This window comes from Lytechinus variegatus, chromosome 4 (assembly GCF_018143015.1).
Source record: "Lytechinus variegatus isolate NC3 chromosome 4, Lvar_3.0, whole genome shotgun sequence".
NCBI lineage: Eukaryota > Metazoa > Echinodermata > Echinoidea > Temnopleuroida > Toxopneustidae > Lytechinus > Lytechinus variegatus.
In genome coordinates this window covers 21,485,970-21,500,530 of record NC_054743.1, presented here as the reverse complement: position 1 = coordinate 21,500,530, position 14,561 = coordinate 21,485,970, and the positions used below count along the sequence as shown (strand labels likewise).

The 14,561-nt window shown below is 36.3% G+C and overlaps 1 protein-coding gene across 1 annotated transcript; it reads right to left on the bottom strand.

Moving 5' to 3' along the window:
• Window positions 1–245: 245 nt before the first annotated feature.
• On the bottom strand, window positions 246–13,339 carry LOC121413618 (malonyl-CoA decarboxylase, mitochondrial-like). The gene is made up of 11 exons (XM_041606519.1): window positions 13,219–13,339; window positions 10,390–10,539; window positions 9,492–9,632; window positions 8,565–8,705; window positions 7,138–7,290; window positions 6,349–6,513; window positions 5,707–5,815; window positions 4,362–4,514; window positions 3,712–3,889; window positions 2,482–2,528; window positions 246–1,965 (listed from the first exon to the last, which is right to left on the bottom strand). Exons 1-11 carry the CDS (start codon window positions 13,291–13,293, stop codon window positions 1,721–1,723), a joined length of 1,557 nt encoding a protein of 518 aa, XP_041462453.1. The 5' UTR covers window positions 13,294–13,339; the 3' UTR covers window positions 246–1,720.
• Between the last annotated feature and the right edge of the window lie 1,222 nt (window positions 13,340–14,561).

Sequence of the window (14,561 nt, the reverse complement as noted above, 5' to 3'; positions counted from 1 at the left end):
AAAACAGTTATATACACATCCTCATCGTCATGCAAATGAGGAGACTGATGACGCCATCCACTATTTCTTTTGTATTTTATGATATTGCAAAAAATAAACATTGTATAATTCAAACAATAAAAAGAAATTGTGAGTGAGAGACATCATTGTCTGTCTCATTTGCATGTCACTGAGTTGTGCATATCACGGTTTTGTTAAAAATAAGCAAAATTTTAAAATGTCATGTTTTTCTTATTTTACATCCGATTTTGATGAAATGCTAGTTAGATTTTTCTCCATTTATTCAAATCAACATTTTTCTGGGGTGGACTTGACCTTTAACATAAGAGCAGCTTTCTAAAACACCCACCTGACCATATTGGAATCAAAGTACTTCCTGCGGGAATACTGCTATAGTCATTTCATTATTGTGGTACTAGTATCAGCAGAGTTGCAAATTTAGTATTTTGCAATATGGAAAAAAAATACTCAAATATGAAAGTTTCTTAGAGAATACTTTTTTAAAATTGAGTTTACTACACATGTTTATTGAAGGAATGACAAAATATTGATATCAGGAGAGCATTTCATCAGCATTTCTTGCCAAACAAGTTGCCAGATCAGAGAACTTTCCCTGATTTTGATTAGCTGAGAAGCACAGTTCCTCTGGAAGCTGTCAGATAAATCATGCTTTGTGTCAGCTCAAATATCCAGCAAGTCCTTTCATCAAATGCTCAAAAGGTGACAAGGGCTCCCACAGAACAGATTTCCAATTGAAAATTCACAATTCAAACCTGTTCATATACACAAATACTGCAAAACTGTGCAACTGAAATTCCCATGCACTTTGGTAAAGCACTGCTTGTACTGTACAGGGGTCAGAGTGCTGTAATAAACACAGGCAATGCTTTTCACCTAACACAGAACATCATGTATGTCACAAAGCAAATGATTGCTTAAATATAGTGGATGTGTATTGTGTATTGTCAAGAAAGCACCCAAAATAGCTGCAATATAAGCATATACAAGGAAGCAACATACTGGCTTTTGTTCACGCCTGTATGCCATCATCATATCAATAATATATTACCATGGTGTATGAGCTAATGTGAATTATGGCCAGAGCATGCTTGCTGAGTAACTGACCATTAGAGTAAAATTCCACCATAACAAATAGTTGGTTTGGGAATAAAAAAGAAACATCAACCAAGCTTAATACTGAAAACTTCATCAAAATCTGATTGAAAATAGGAAAATAATCAAATGTTAATTTCACTTTATTTCCACATCCTGGTTGGTATGCAAATCAAAGAATTGATAACATCACACTAATCAAATATCAAAATCATCAAATATATAACAAAAATAATGAAATGATACATATCATATCTTATAAAATGCACAAAAAATAAAGAGTCAAAGACAACATTGGTTCCCCCTTTAAATACCAGCCAGGATGTGCATATAACTGATATATGAAACTGACAAAACATTTTACAAAATAAGTTTAACTCTCTTATTTCACATTAATTTTGAACAAAATTATCAGTGCTATGCTTGTCTGAGTTTCACTGTTTGGGTATATAAACTTGTCTTTTTGTTGGGGTAGACTTTCCCTTAAACCAATTTAAAAATTATACTGACTTACATTGCACATGATCATTGGCATATCTGCTTGGAAAAATTATAATCCATTACAATATCTATATAGCAACTGACAAAGTTATTCTTTGGTTGATCATCATAATTTACTGTTCACATTCCCTGTCTCCCCGCTGGACAAACCTTCCCCTACCAAATCCAATATCTGTTGGGAAGCTTCAATGTTCTGTGTTTCAATATAGTGCTGGCTGAGGCTTGTCGTGTTCTCAAGGTAGTACCGATAGTTGACCATCATGCCGCAAGAAGCGGTCAGACCCCGTGGCGAGGTGTCGCCCAACCAGTTGAGGCGCCACATGGTTGCGCCGTTCCGAAGATGGAAGTTTGCTAAAAGAGAGGACAAATAGGATAAAAAAACAAAATAGCAACACTGTTTTGGCGAGAAAATCAATTTAAAACAGACTGAATGATAAAAAAAATCACCAATTTTGTTACACTTATTTCAAGCTAAAAGTAGAGAACTGCCCAGTAGGGCTACGTGATATTAATAAAATATTGAAATATCATGACACTCTATGAACTTCAATGAATAGGGAACATTGACAACACTACATACCAACTTCTATAATATTATGAATAATAGCAGGGATATGTGTTGGATATCATAAGTACATGTAGCTCAAAATTCAATAAATCCAATTACTGTGAGCCTTTTGACTTAATATCTAAAATCTCACTAGTATCCAAAGAGGGAGGGGGAGAGACAGGGGAAGGTTCCTTTAGTAAATTTTGATAATTTGTAAGAGATTGGAGAACTTCATAGATTCCCTCCTTGGTATAACTACCCCTACCAACCCTCTCCTGAATCTCCAAACCATGAAAATGAAATATTTCACCACTCACCTACAGTATTCAGTGCCATCTTGCGTCTCTTTTCTGAATACAGGTACCTATCAAAAGATGTGTATATAACAATTTTTTTTTTATTCAATATCATGAAAAAATATGCCTTGCTGAATTAATATTTCTTGAATAATATTCACAAGGTTATGTAAAAAATTAATGTATCAAGTTCCAAATAAAAAAATCAATGGCACATGTTTACATTTTTAGAATATAAGGAAAAAATATAATATGTTCAATAAAATACATAAAATAAAATTAAAATTTGTTAATTTGAAATTACCCTGACAATGCAAGGTTCACCAAACTTTGCAAGAATTGTATATTGCATTCCTGCTTGTTTACAGATCTTGGCTAAAAAATACCTCCTTGTTGATTTCATGTACATTTCTCAATTCCACCTGGCTTGCCATTGTTCCACATACTGATGATGTGAATTTCACACCGCTGATATTTCCTGTGTAATATACAACCCTTACATAAACAAGGTGATGGTTGCATGACCTACATCCTATCATATCTCCCATTTAGGAATGTAATTCTAAAATGAGAAGTCTTGTTTGTCTTTTAATATGAAGATATTGATTTCTCATCCATGACACAGAATCTTCTGATATGGAGAAATGCAGCCTTACTGACTACATTTACATTATACTCAGGGGCTGTGGAATGGATTTCAAAGGGGGGGGGGGCTGACCATGCAAAAAATCACAATCGTGTGGTCATTTTTACGTTTTTGTACATGGTTTGGGAAAAAAGTGGGCACCCCCCTCTCCAGCTTCCGTGGCCCCTGATACTGAAAACACTTTTTAATCTAAAATAACATAGCTCTACCACTTTCCATAGCTTTGTGTCCTCATAATTGAAAAATCCAATATGAAAATTATTTCATGGTGCTTAATCTTCACTCTTTAGCATTAAACCAGAGCTGCAAACCTGAACAAGAACATTTCAGTATTTTTAAAGCTGAAAATCAGTACTTTGGCAAGGAAATCAGTATTTTCAAAAAAATACCATAGGACAACACATAAAACTGAAAATTGAGAAATCAGTATTTTGAATGAAACCATTAGTATTCTTCTCATTTTCAGTACTAATACTGAAAATCTGTACTACTTGGCAGCTCTGTTAAACCCATAGATCTACTAGTTATTTGGCAAACTACATGTATTTCATAGACCAAAAAGAAAACTGATTATTGTAATGGAAAAAAAAACACAATAGTCCCACCTTGCACATAACCTCATGAGAGGGGACTGTAGACTCTCCACCAGCCTCTCAGACTTGACCCACTCATTCGTTACGATGACTTTCTTCAGGGTTGGCAATGCCTGTGGTGATGCAATGTCTATAGCAGACTGGAACGAGTCTAATTCTTGTGCAGTGAGTAAGCTGTTTTTATGTCCATCTGCAATTTGAAGAAAAGGATATAAGTTAGGCCTGCCGCCTGATTGTATTTCTTACTTTCGTTCCATAAGCGAGTGACTGATTTCTTTTAGCATCTATATATGTTTGTTAGCCAAATTACCCATTGAAAACACTGCATGCCTTCTCTACTCATAGAAAAGAGCTCCTCACATTATGACAAGGAAAATAGAACATTTGAGAAGCAATTTTTTGCTTTCAAAAACTGAGAAATAAAGCTCAACACTAAATGATGGAAAACAATCCAAGCAACTTTGGTCATCTATTTTTTCATCTTACGAAATCATAGTATTAATGCTTGTTTTGCACTAAATAACACCTTTTAAAGCTTGTTGGGTCATAAATTTGATATTTCCTTATTATATTTTTTAACAAATCCTGATAAAGAGATAGAACTATCTGGAAACTAACCAAAATAAAGGTAGCAAAAAGATAAAAGAGTAACACACTCTGACCTTTGACCTCCTTGTTGATCTGTGACACGAGCCAGTCCCTGAAGCCTGGGATTGGTGAGAGGCTTGAGAAGAGATGCATGCTGGGAAACTCAGACTGTAGCTCCTTGACAACACTCTTAATGAGGTGGTTACCAAGCTCCACACCCTGAAGACCTATTAAAGAAAAAAAAGGAATGCCATTTAAATCATCTCTCCCAGTCAACCTTTTATCCACTACATTTCATCCCTTTTCCAGACTTTCTCTTAGATGTAGTCAAGGAAATTTCCAAATTATATATCCCCGCATTTATCTTAAAATTTACTGTGCATATTCATGAGGGTGAAAAGTCATGTCTTTCATTACATTACATCCAGCTGAATAGTTTTTTTTTTTCATGAACCAAGGATATCCTTTTTTTTAAAGAAAATTTGGATATTGACAAGTCACTACTCAATACATTATGTAGAAGAATATCATTATTTTAAAAAGGTAATTTTAAAAGAGGGATGATGAATTTAGTGTTAAGCACTAAAGCGAGTATAATTAATTATAATAATAATAGCTGGATTTATAAAGTACTTTTTGCGTGAGGATACAAAGTACTGCTATTATTACCCCGACTTTAGCTCAAGCTACCATCACCAGTGCTCAGTGCATGCATGGAGTTAATCCTGCCAGGTATCCATTCACCTCACCTGGGTCGAGTTCAGCATGATGTGGATAAATTTCTTGCTGAAGGAAAACATGCCATGGCTGAGATTCAAACCTATGACCCTCTGTTTGAAAGCCAAGAGTCAGAACGGTTTATTTTCATTTGGTCCAATGCCAATTTGTACAATTACCAACTCTTCTACTATCATTTGGTCTACCATCAGTACATCCAATATCCACATGGTCTAACTGCCATTTAGTCCACTCACCATTTCGTCTAATAACCAGTTGGTCCAATAGCCATTTAGTCCATATACCATTTGGTCTAATTAGACTAAGTGTTACTAGTAATTGGGCAAAATAAATGAAAATAAAATGAATATTAGACCAACTGGTTAAGAGACAAAATGGTCATAGGCCATCTGGTGATAAGACAAAGTGAGGATTGGACCAAATGATTGTTAGACGAAATGTTGATGGACGGAATGGCATTAGACTAAAATGAAGGTAGACCATGTGGTGAGTGGAAGAGTTGGCAGAGGACGATTTTTTTAATTTCTTTTATTTATTTGTCTTATTTACCCAGGGTAGCCTGTGCAGTGATTGAAACACTGTCAATCAGTGTTTCTTTTGGGTCATTGGCAATTTACCATCAGAACCACTAGACCATGACGCTCCCACACGTAATTATTATCCGGGATGATTAACAAGTACCTTTTTGAGTTGATGTGATAGAATAGAAGATAGCAGCCTGGGCCTCGTCAGGATCCTCTTCTCCTGGTTTCACTCCGATGGCTATGTCATCTTGCTTACGTACGATGGACTGAAATACAAACAAACGCTTGTAAACCCATTGCCTGCTAGAACCCAAGCACATATACAAAGCCTATAGGAATAGCATAATTTTGAATTAATTCTTTAAGCTTTGCTCACTTACAAAAATCATTTCTTAAATGAGTGTCAAGGTGAGTATGCAAAGGAAAGCCTGTGATGTTTTATTTTGTGATTTTGGCACATAAAGTGCTCAAAAAGTCATGTTTTATGAATTTGATGACTTGGAGGATCTCTACCAAATCCTAAAATATGATGATAAACATCAATATATTTTCCATGAGAGTCCCACCAATTTCTACAGAAATAGAGGATAAGAATAAATATTTGATACACAATCAATAGTGTGTGACATTATTGGCTCTCATTTGCATACAACTTAGGATGAGCATATCACTGTTTTGTGAAACCAAACAGAACTTTCTTATCTCCTTATTTTCTTGTCGTAACTTTCTTTTTTTAAATTGATTTAATCAAAGCTTCTGTTTTATCCAAAACAACGTTGTGCACGACCTTTGAACCTACCTGGATACTGGCCGATATATCTCTGGTGAGGGCGGTGTGTAAGATGACGAGCGGTTCATTAGGCATGCTGCTGTGTGTGAACACAAAACACCTGCGGTATGGTCCTACTCGATGCTTGATGTCTGTCCAGTGACGTACAGGATGTACTGCCTCATACTGACTTATCTGAAATGTATATTTATTTGATTAAGTAACTACTTTGAATGGAAATCAACATTTCTCATACGGACACAAAACACCTGCGGTATGGTCTTACTCGATGCCTGATGTCTGTCCAGTGATGCACAGGATGATCTGTCTCATACTGACTTATCTGAAATTTATATATATTTGATTTAGTAACTGCTTTGAAAAGAAATCAACATTTCTCATACTGAGGAGGAGGGGGGTAACAGGAGGGGCAAGTTGCTATAATTTTTCATATCGTAAAAAAAAAATTGAAAAGGGGTGAAATGGAAGACAGAAGTGAGAAGAGAAATGAAAAAAAAAACAGGGCTTTGCTGTAGTTCTATGTAATACCCCTATTTTATCATTGAGAAGAAAAAAGGGCTTCTAAGGCCCCCTATCACCCCACCCCCATAGCACCATTCCAGGGTGCAAATGCTAACGAGGTATTTTGCTTTTGCTTAAAACAGTAGAACACTTTCTACTTTCTAATGTCTGTTTGAACAGTGGAACATTTTCTACTTTCTAATGTCTGTTAAGGTTAATCTCATCATAATGGATTCTTTTTGCTTTAGATCGTGAGAGTGAAGGTGATGAATGCTGACTGGAGTTGTATGTATTTACCTTCTCAAGCATGTCACATGATGATGACCATGTGACCCTCTCCAGGTTTAGCATTCCCGCAGCAAACCATCCAATCAAGAGATCTTTCAATGTGTCATTCAGCGCCTTCAATTCAGCTTCATTCGGGAGGGATTTCTGGGATGACAAGTGATTCTAGAATATGATAATCAGAAAATGGCACTCTCATCATGAAATTTATAATTAATTCCAAGAATATTCATTATCCTCATTACAATCATTAATACCTTCATGAATATGATTAAGATCATTTTTGGCCTCTCAAATGGCTGTGAATGAAATATAGATATAGATAATACAAAAGTACTTGAGAAAATGACCCTAAATTTGTTTACAACCTTAATATCCATGGCCATCGGTACATTGTTATACATATACACAAGTATTAATAATAATTAAAATAATAAAGAATAATGATGATGACCAAGAAAATAGGAATTTGTATTGCACCACCTATCTAGAAATAATATATTTTAAGGTACACTATCATTATTATCCTGGCTTTTGCTCGAGCCACCATCCAGCACTCGGTGTGTTCGAGGTATAAATTCTGCTGGGTACCCATATACCTCATTACATCAAACCCCCGTTTGGAGAAAGACCGCAGTTCAGATTGCAAACTGCAGTATTAGACCCCAATTTGTGTTTTAAATCATTTCCAAGCCCTGGGGGCCGTTTCATAAAGCTGTTTGTAAGTTAAGAGCGACTTTAAGAATGACTGGTGAATATCGCCAATGGTGTGTACCATTTACCGCAAGACAGGATCACCAGTCGCTCTTAACCTACGAACAGCTTTATGAAACACCGCCTGATCAACCCCGCTTGGCCAGGTAATCCCTGCCGTCTCACCACATGAGCGTTGAGCCAGGGACGAAATGATAAACAACAGCTGTGCTATTACGTAAGACTTCTCTGCCTGTAGTAGGACCTTCGGAATGAAATTATTGTATTTGATATTTAATCACGTTTTCAAAGGCATATTGTATTCAGAAATTCAATGTTAGTCAATTTTCAATTTCGAACGAAGAAAATCGACCTCAAAATAAGGAATATGAATAAAAAATGGCGGCATGCTTTGCCGGGACCGCGCTCAGGCTATTGTGTTATCTTCGGACTGAGGTCAAGAAATAGGTGTTTTGATACTTAGGGTTTGTTGTACTTGGAGAAGAGAATTGATTGAGAAAAACTGGGGTATAGTGTTCTCAAACGGAGGTTTTCGTCATGTCACCTGGGTTGAGTGCAACACAGTGTGCTGGAGGAAAACCTGCCATGGCTGATATTCGAACCCACAATTCTCTGACTGAAAGACAAGAGTCAGAACCACTACACCACGATGCCCCCATCATGATCATTATTTCCAATATAAACATCTACAATGGATTCTTCTTGTATGCTTTTATCTATCTCACCAAGAGGTCTGCTCGTAGATCAACAAGGAACTTGACCCCTCCCCTTAGTCGACTGATGTGGGAGAAGAGAGTGGAGTAACCAGGGATGAGGGACTGACGGAGACGATTCTCTGCCTGGAGAATGGAGGCATCCTCTCTACCCTGAAAATAAAAGATGTATCAAATCTGCAATGTAAATTTTTTGAATTGTACTCGAATATAACACAGAAATTTAACAAAATCCAGTCAAACATATACTGACTAGTTCACATTTTCTTAAGATGTAAAGTAGTCCTATCTTACGAGAAATTTGACTTGGAAGTGGTATGTGACAAATGCTTTATTCAAAACATTGCTCTGACTTGGGTGAATATTCAAACTTTTGAAGGTTGACTTATGAAAGTTTACTTACTGGTAAAAACTTAGTGGATACAGTAACTGATCATCCTCTGTTCACAGTTAGACCTTGTGCATAAGAGTAGAAGAGTGGCTTGTGAGATAGTGGCTCCATGATATTTATTCCTCCAACAATTTGGTGTAGATTTTTTTTTACCTGATTGCTAAGAAAGTGTGAATACTTGTAAGAAAGCAACCAGAAGACCAACGGTTTAAGGTCCTCTCCAAGGGACCTGGTAATGATGATTAATGCCTTACCAAAGGGCACTGGCGCACCGAGTGGGAATCAAACCCAGGTCACGGGAATCCAAAACCCCCGCTCCACCGACTGAGCTATTGCTCCTATTGGAAATACACAAATTTAGACAAACATAAACCTGAGCTTCAAACCTTACCTTATCCTTATTCCTGATCCTATATGATTGATGATTCTGAACAAAAAACCCTATAAAAACCCTAACCCTAAATGTTATATCTTCAAAGAAATAAGTGGAGGTGCAACTGTCATAAGAACCGATGTGGTGATCTTTACTTGTAAAAGAAGACACATACCGCTTGGGTTTGTAGAAGATTGGCTTCCTTGCGGACCCTGTCATGCCTTGTACCCATTCCTGATGCCATGGCTGACAGGAAGGTCAACCTGCCCTCATTAGCTAGCCCATGGTAATGGTCACAGACCTCCTGGACAGTCGACTGCAATCAAACATAAATAAAAAAGATAAGCTGCCTGGAAATCCTTGATACTAGTACATGTGATTATAAAAGTAATAATAGTTACATTTATAGCACTTCATTCTTTGGTTTCTTGGCGCTTTACATTGTAATTATTATCCCGGTCATACATGTAGGATTCATCACTGTTCCACACATAAAGTGCACCATCTCCACTCCCTAGGGAGTATCCTGGCCAGGCAACCATTTGTCGGTGCACACATGCCAATTTAATCACATGGACCTTCACATCCTACGGGGTACCCATTTAACACCTGGGTGGAAAGTGACGAACGTGGATAAGTGCATTGCCAAAGTGCCTTTCCAAAGGACATTGCGCCGTGTGGGATTCAAACCACTCAACCTTGGTTTAAGAGTCAAGTGACTGAACCACGACACCTCCACAATATGTCTCAATCAATGTGTGCATACAATTTTCTTAGAAATCTGATGGTATACAAGAAAATTTCTTTAAACAAACAAATAAGAAAAAGAATTAAGGTTAGAAAGAGTGAACCAGGGCTTGACTTAATATAAAGCCATCTTAAATTTCATGGCCTGGATGCCTTAATTATTGACCTCATTGTCTCTCTCATTAGCCTTGGATATTTTGTGTGCTCTTTTAAATTTGTTTATCAAATTTGTGCTGTAAGAAGTTGAAAAGTGGCCTTACCTTAAAAAATATCAAAATGTAAGGAATGGTAAACACTCAAGTCATTGCTAAACTTATTGAACTTACTTCTGGTATCCATGGAGAATTTTGATTCCCTCTGTCAGAAAAGTTTGCCATCAGCTGAGGAACTTTCGCTTCTAAGAACTGTGACTGAGCCATTACCGCTGATCCAATACGACTTGATGATATCATTCTTGCTTGGGATTTCCATGCCATCTAAGATAAATTTGAATTTAGCAAAATTAAATTGCAAGACAAAGGGCAGGCAGGGGTACTTGCAGTGTTAGACCAAACATTGGTTGTTCCACCGAACTCCAATGGCTTCACAAGCAGACTGAGACCGAAGTTCTAACTTGGTCTGAACAGGGACTCAATGGAAAAAAAAAAAAAATTAGTATGTTGTATTATATAACTATGCGATAATTTGTTAATGTGTATTTTGTATCAGTGCAGTAGTTGTACAATCTGATTGGTCATTGGCACTGGTTTAAATACATGTATGCCGCTGACCCAGAAGTGCCTCTATAAATTGTCATAGGTTTTATATGCATCATCGCCTTTTGCGACGATCGAAAAAGACAGCTAGCTGAACCAGAGTAAGTCCCTGTTTTTCCCTTTTTCCATAAAGTTTTCATTTTCTCATTATTTCACCTTACGTTATATCTAGACCTAGTTATCGTGTATCGGCGCAGTTAGTTCCTTGAAAGGGCGGGGCTTTTCACTATAAAATTCAAACATCCCCGTCAAGGTTTTTTACTGCAAGATCCGTAATCACACAATGGATAGCCGTCTGTGTTGGAGCAGAAATTTCAAGAAGTTGATTAAAAACTCCTCTGAAGAGACAGCTGCCAGCTGACTATTTGCATTGACTGACAACATACATGGACTTGCCACTCTATTTTTATATTGTCATTTTCTTTTTGTTCTTCCTTCACTAATCCCAGAGATCCACAGGCCAGCTAGTGGCTGCATGGATGGATAACACTTTCTGACAAAAGTAACCAGAGTCAGACAGAGCTCAGTCTCAGAGACAAGTCAGATCATTGGCCACTATAGCTATAGCCAATAGGCATGATTATGATAGGGGTTAACAAAAAGCAAATTCCCCCAAATTTTTGTCTTTATTTCATAAAAATACATAAAAAGAACTGGACCAAAATAAAGATTAATATCATTCCGTTTTGGCCTGAAATGCACCAGAACAGGAAAAAATCAACTTAATTAAGAACAAAATTGTAAAAAAACAGTGTCAGTGACATCTTCCTTAATCACCACTCATTCAATGAACAAGGTTATGATATAACCCTGTTCTCACTTATATCTCCATGTGACTTGTGTGGCAAAATAAGGGTGGCAATGTTTGGCTTATTTTCTCTTTTTCTTTGGGGCAAATGCTTGATTTTTTTTACACTGACAGTTTCCAATACACCTATTATTCATACAACTTGACTCTTAATTAAATTTGATTCTTTAAATTATTTTTTTCTCTTAGTTCAAAATAGAGATCAAAAAATGAAAATTTTCTTGCCATATTACTTTCCACCAATAGAGGGCGTACAAAAAATATGCCCAAAATTCAAGTTTTTGAGTGCTCTGGTGAATATAAGAATTATTCCCAAGTTACTAATGAAAAATAAATTGCAACTGTATGGAAATTAGTAATTTTGGTCACAAAAGCGATATTTTAATGATTTTTTAAAGTGTGCGCTCTGTACAACATCAGCATACCATAGTCTAGACCAAAAGCTTCGGTCTCTGTTTTTTGGTTGTTCAGCTGAACTCCGTTGGCTTCACTCACCAAATACAGAGACCGAAGTTCTAGCGCGATCTGTACAGGGGACTCAATGGTCATGTTTATGTACTTAAGATCGGATAAAACGGGAAGTGAATTTGCGCAACAGCCGAGGTAAGTCACTGTTTTTGTTCCTTTCAACTTCATTTTTCTCCATTTTTTGGCAATTAATGCCAAGAGGGAATATAAATTTGCATTTTGGTCGCGTTAATTTTCAAAATTTTTATTCATTAAAGGGGAAGTTCACCCTGACAAAAAAATTATTGTAAAAATAGCAGAAAAATAATAAAAAATATTGCCGAAGGTTTGAGAAAAATTCATCAAATAATTAAAAAGTTATTAGAATTTCAATTATTTGATTTGTGACGTCATATGCGAGCAGCATTCCTACATAGCCAATGGTAAAAAATCAATGAAATGTCATTTTCTCAGAAAATTGAAAATGGTTTTCACTGTAACTTTTGTATATCAATAGACAAATAATTTCACACCCGATCATGAAAAGAAACCAAAATTAAGTCATCAGGAACCATACAAAATTTGAAATTCATACATTTTATATTACATAACACATGGGGCAGCTGCTAGTTTATGACGTCACAAATCCAAAATTTTGAACTCTAATAACTTTCTTACTCTTTAACGGATTTTCCTCAAACCTTCACCAATATTTTTTATTATTTTTTCTGCTATTTTTACAAAAAAGTTTTCTTCAGGGTGAACTTCCCCCGGCTTTGCCTTTGCCTTTGGCTTTAAAGACAAAAATTGAAGAGCCCCGACGGGAGGATTTTGCATTGCAAGTCCCCTAATGGTGGCTGCACAATAGCGAGCCGTCTGTGTACGAAGAGAAATTTTAAAAAAAATGTTTAAAAATTGCCAATGAAACGCCCCGAAACAAACAGACGGCTGCCAGCTGTCTAACCATATACCGAAGCTTTTAGTCTAATTCAGACACAGAACCATATGAGTGGGACTACGGTCTAATTTATGAAGCTTACTCGAGATCGAGTCATAAAATAAACATAAAATATAAAGAAACGTAAAACAGAAAAGTAATGTTAACGAGTCAAGGTAATTAAATGGAAATCAGCATCACTCCTTACTTTTATGTTCACAATCTCCCGGTAAATGAAGAGTTTGACAGGCCAAGAAATAACATATTTTCTTGATAAGTTCATATTGGTAGTACAATTTGTAGTCAGCTGCGATTCGATTGAAGACTAAATTCATGCAGTCTATATTTGGATACATTTCTGTTTTATTTTTGTACTAAAAAAACACCAAAACATAATCGATTTAATCTAGATAATAATGATGTCAAATATTTATGTTATAAATAATAATTTTGTATGTATAATATATTTATTGTACTGAAAATTAGAGAAAAAGTATTACGAAAAGGCTAAGTATCATCCGCAAAAAAGTGGGCGTGTCTGGCAAATGAGATTGTGCCATTTGATGTCTATTATTGATTTTGTCGGAAACAATAAAACAAAACTGGCTGATAAAGTATACGGTATGCCGCAAGAAATTTCACGTCATAAACACGTCATTTCATGTACCATTTCAAGCTAAAATCATTATAATTGCAGACAGCTGAAATACTAATATTAGGTATGTTAAATTGAATTGGATATTGTAATCCAATTATTGTATTTATCGGCCTATAAAACTGCCGTATATGGTCAAGATACGCTATTGAGCTAATAATGATCTATTTAATATAACACACAATACATTCCATCATATTTCATTTACTGACATTGCTTGTTCTGACGTTTTCAGAAATCTGATGCCGGCAAGCAAATAATTGGCAAACCCATCCCTCCAGGCTGTCTTCGGCCGTTTCCTAATGTTCTTGTTTTTGGAATCCCTGGCAAACTGCGATTGCACAATGATCAGCAGTTCACTTATACAAGCCCAGGCAGTATTGGGCAATAACTATAACGTCACAGTGTCTGACATCGAGTCTGCATATATACTGTTTATGAGCACTTGGGATTCCCCACTTTGATAGTCTTTGCTCGGAAGACCGCGCATGACACGGTGGGATTTTTATTTTTTTCTAGAGTGTCTGATCCATTCCAAATCCGCTACCATAGAATAAGATTGGGAAATTGAATTAGCAGCAATAAAAAAAGATGATAATGATGGTGAATGGTGATCGTGTTGATTGTGACAATGAACGCTTCACTGCTTCAACAAAGCTTCTGCAAAATCACCTTGAAAATATCCCTGACTCCTCCTCATAACGTGCGTGCAAGTTACGTTCATCTTCGTGATAGGCTGCAGAGCCCTTTGAAGATTACAGCAGATGATGATGATGATCGTTGTCAGCAAATTTATCGCGTTAGGCTTAATTAATTTTATTTTTTTTTTTGGGGGGGGTATTTGTTGCATAGGCCTAATACTTCACTGTAAAATCTGTGGTGTTAAAACTGACACC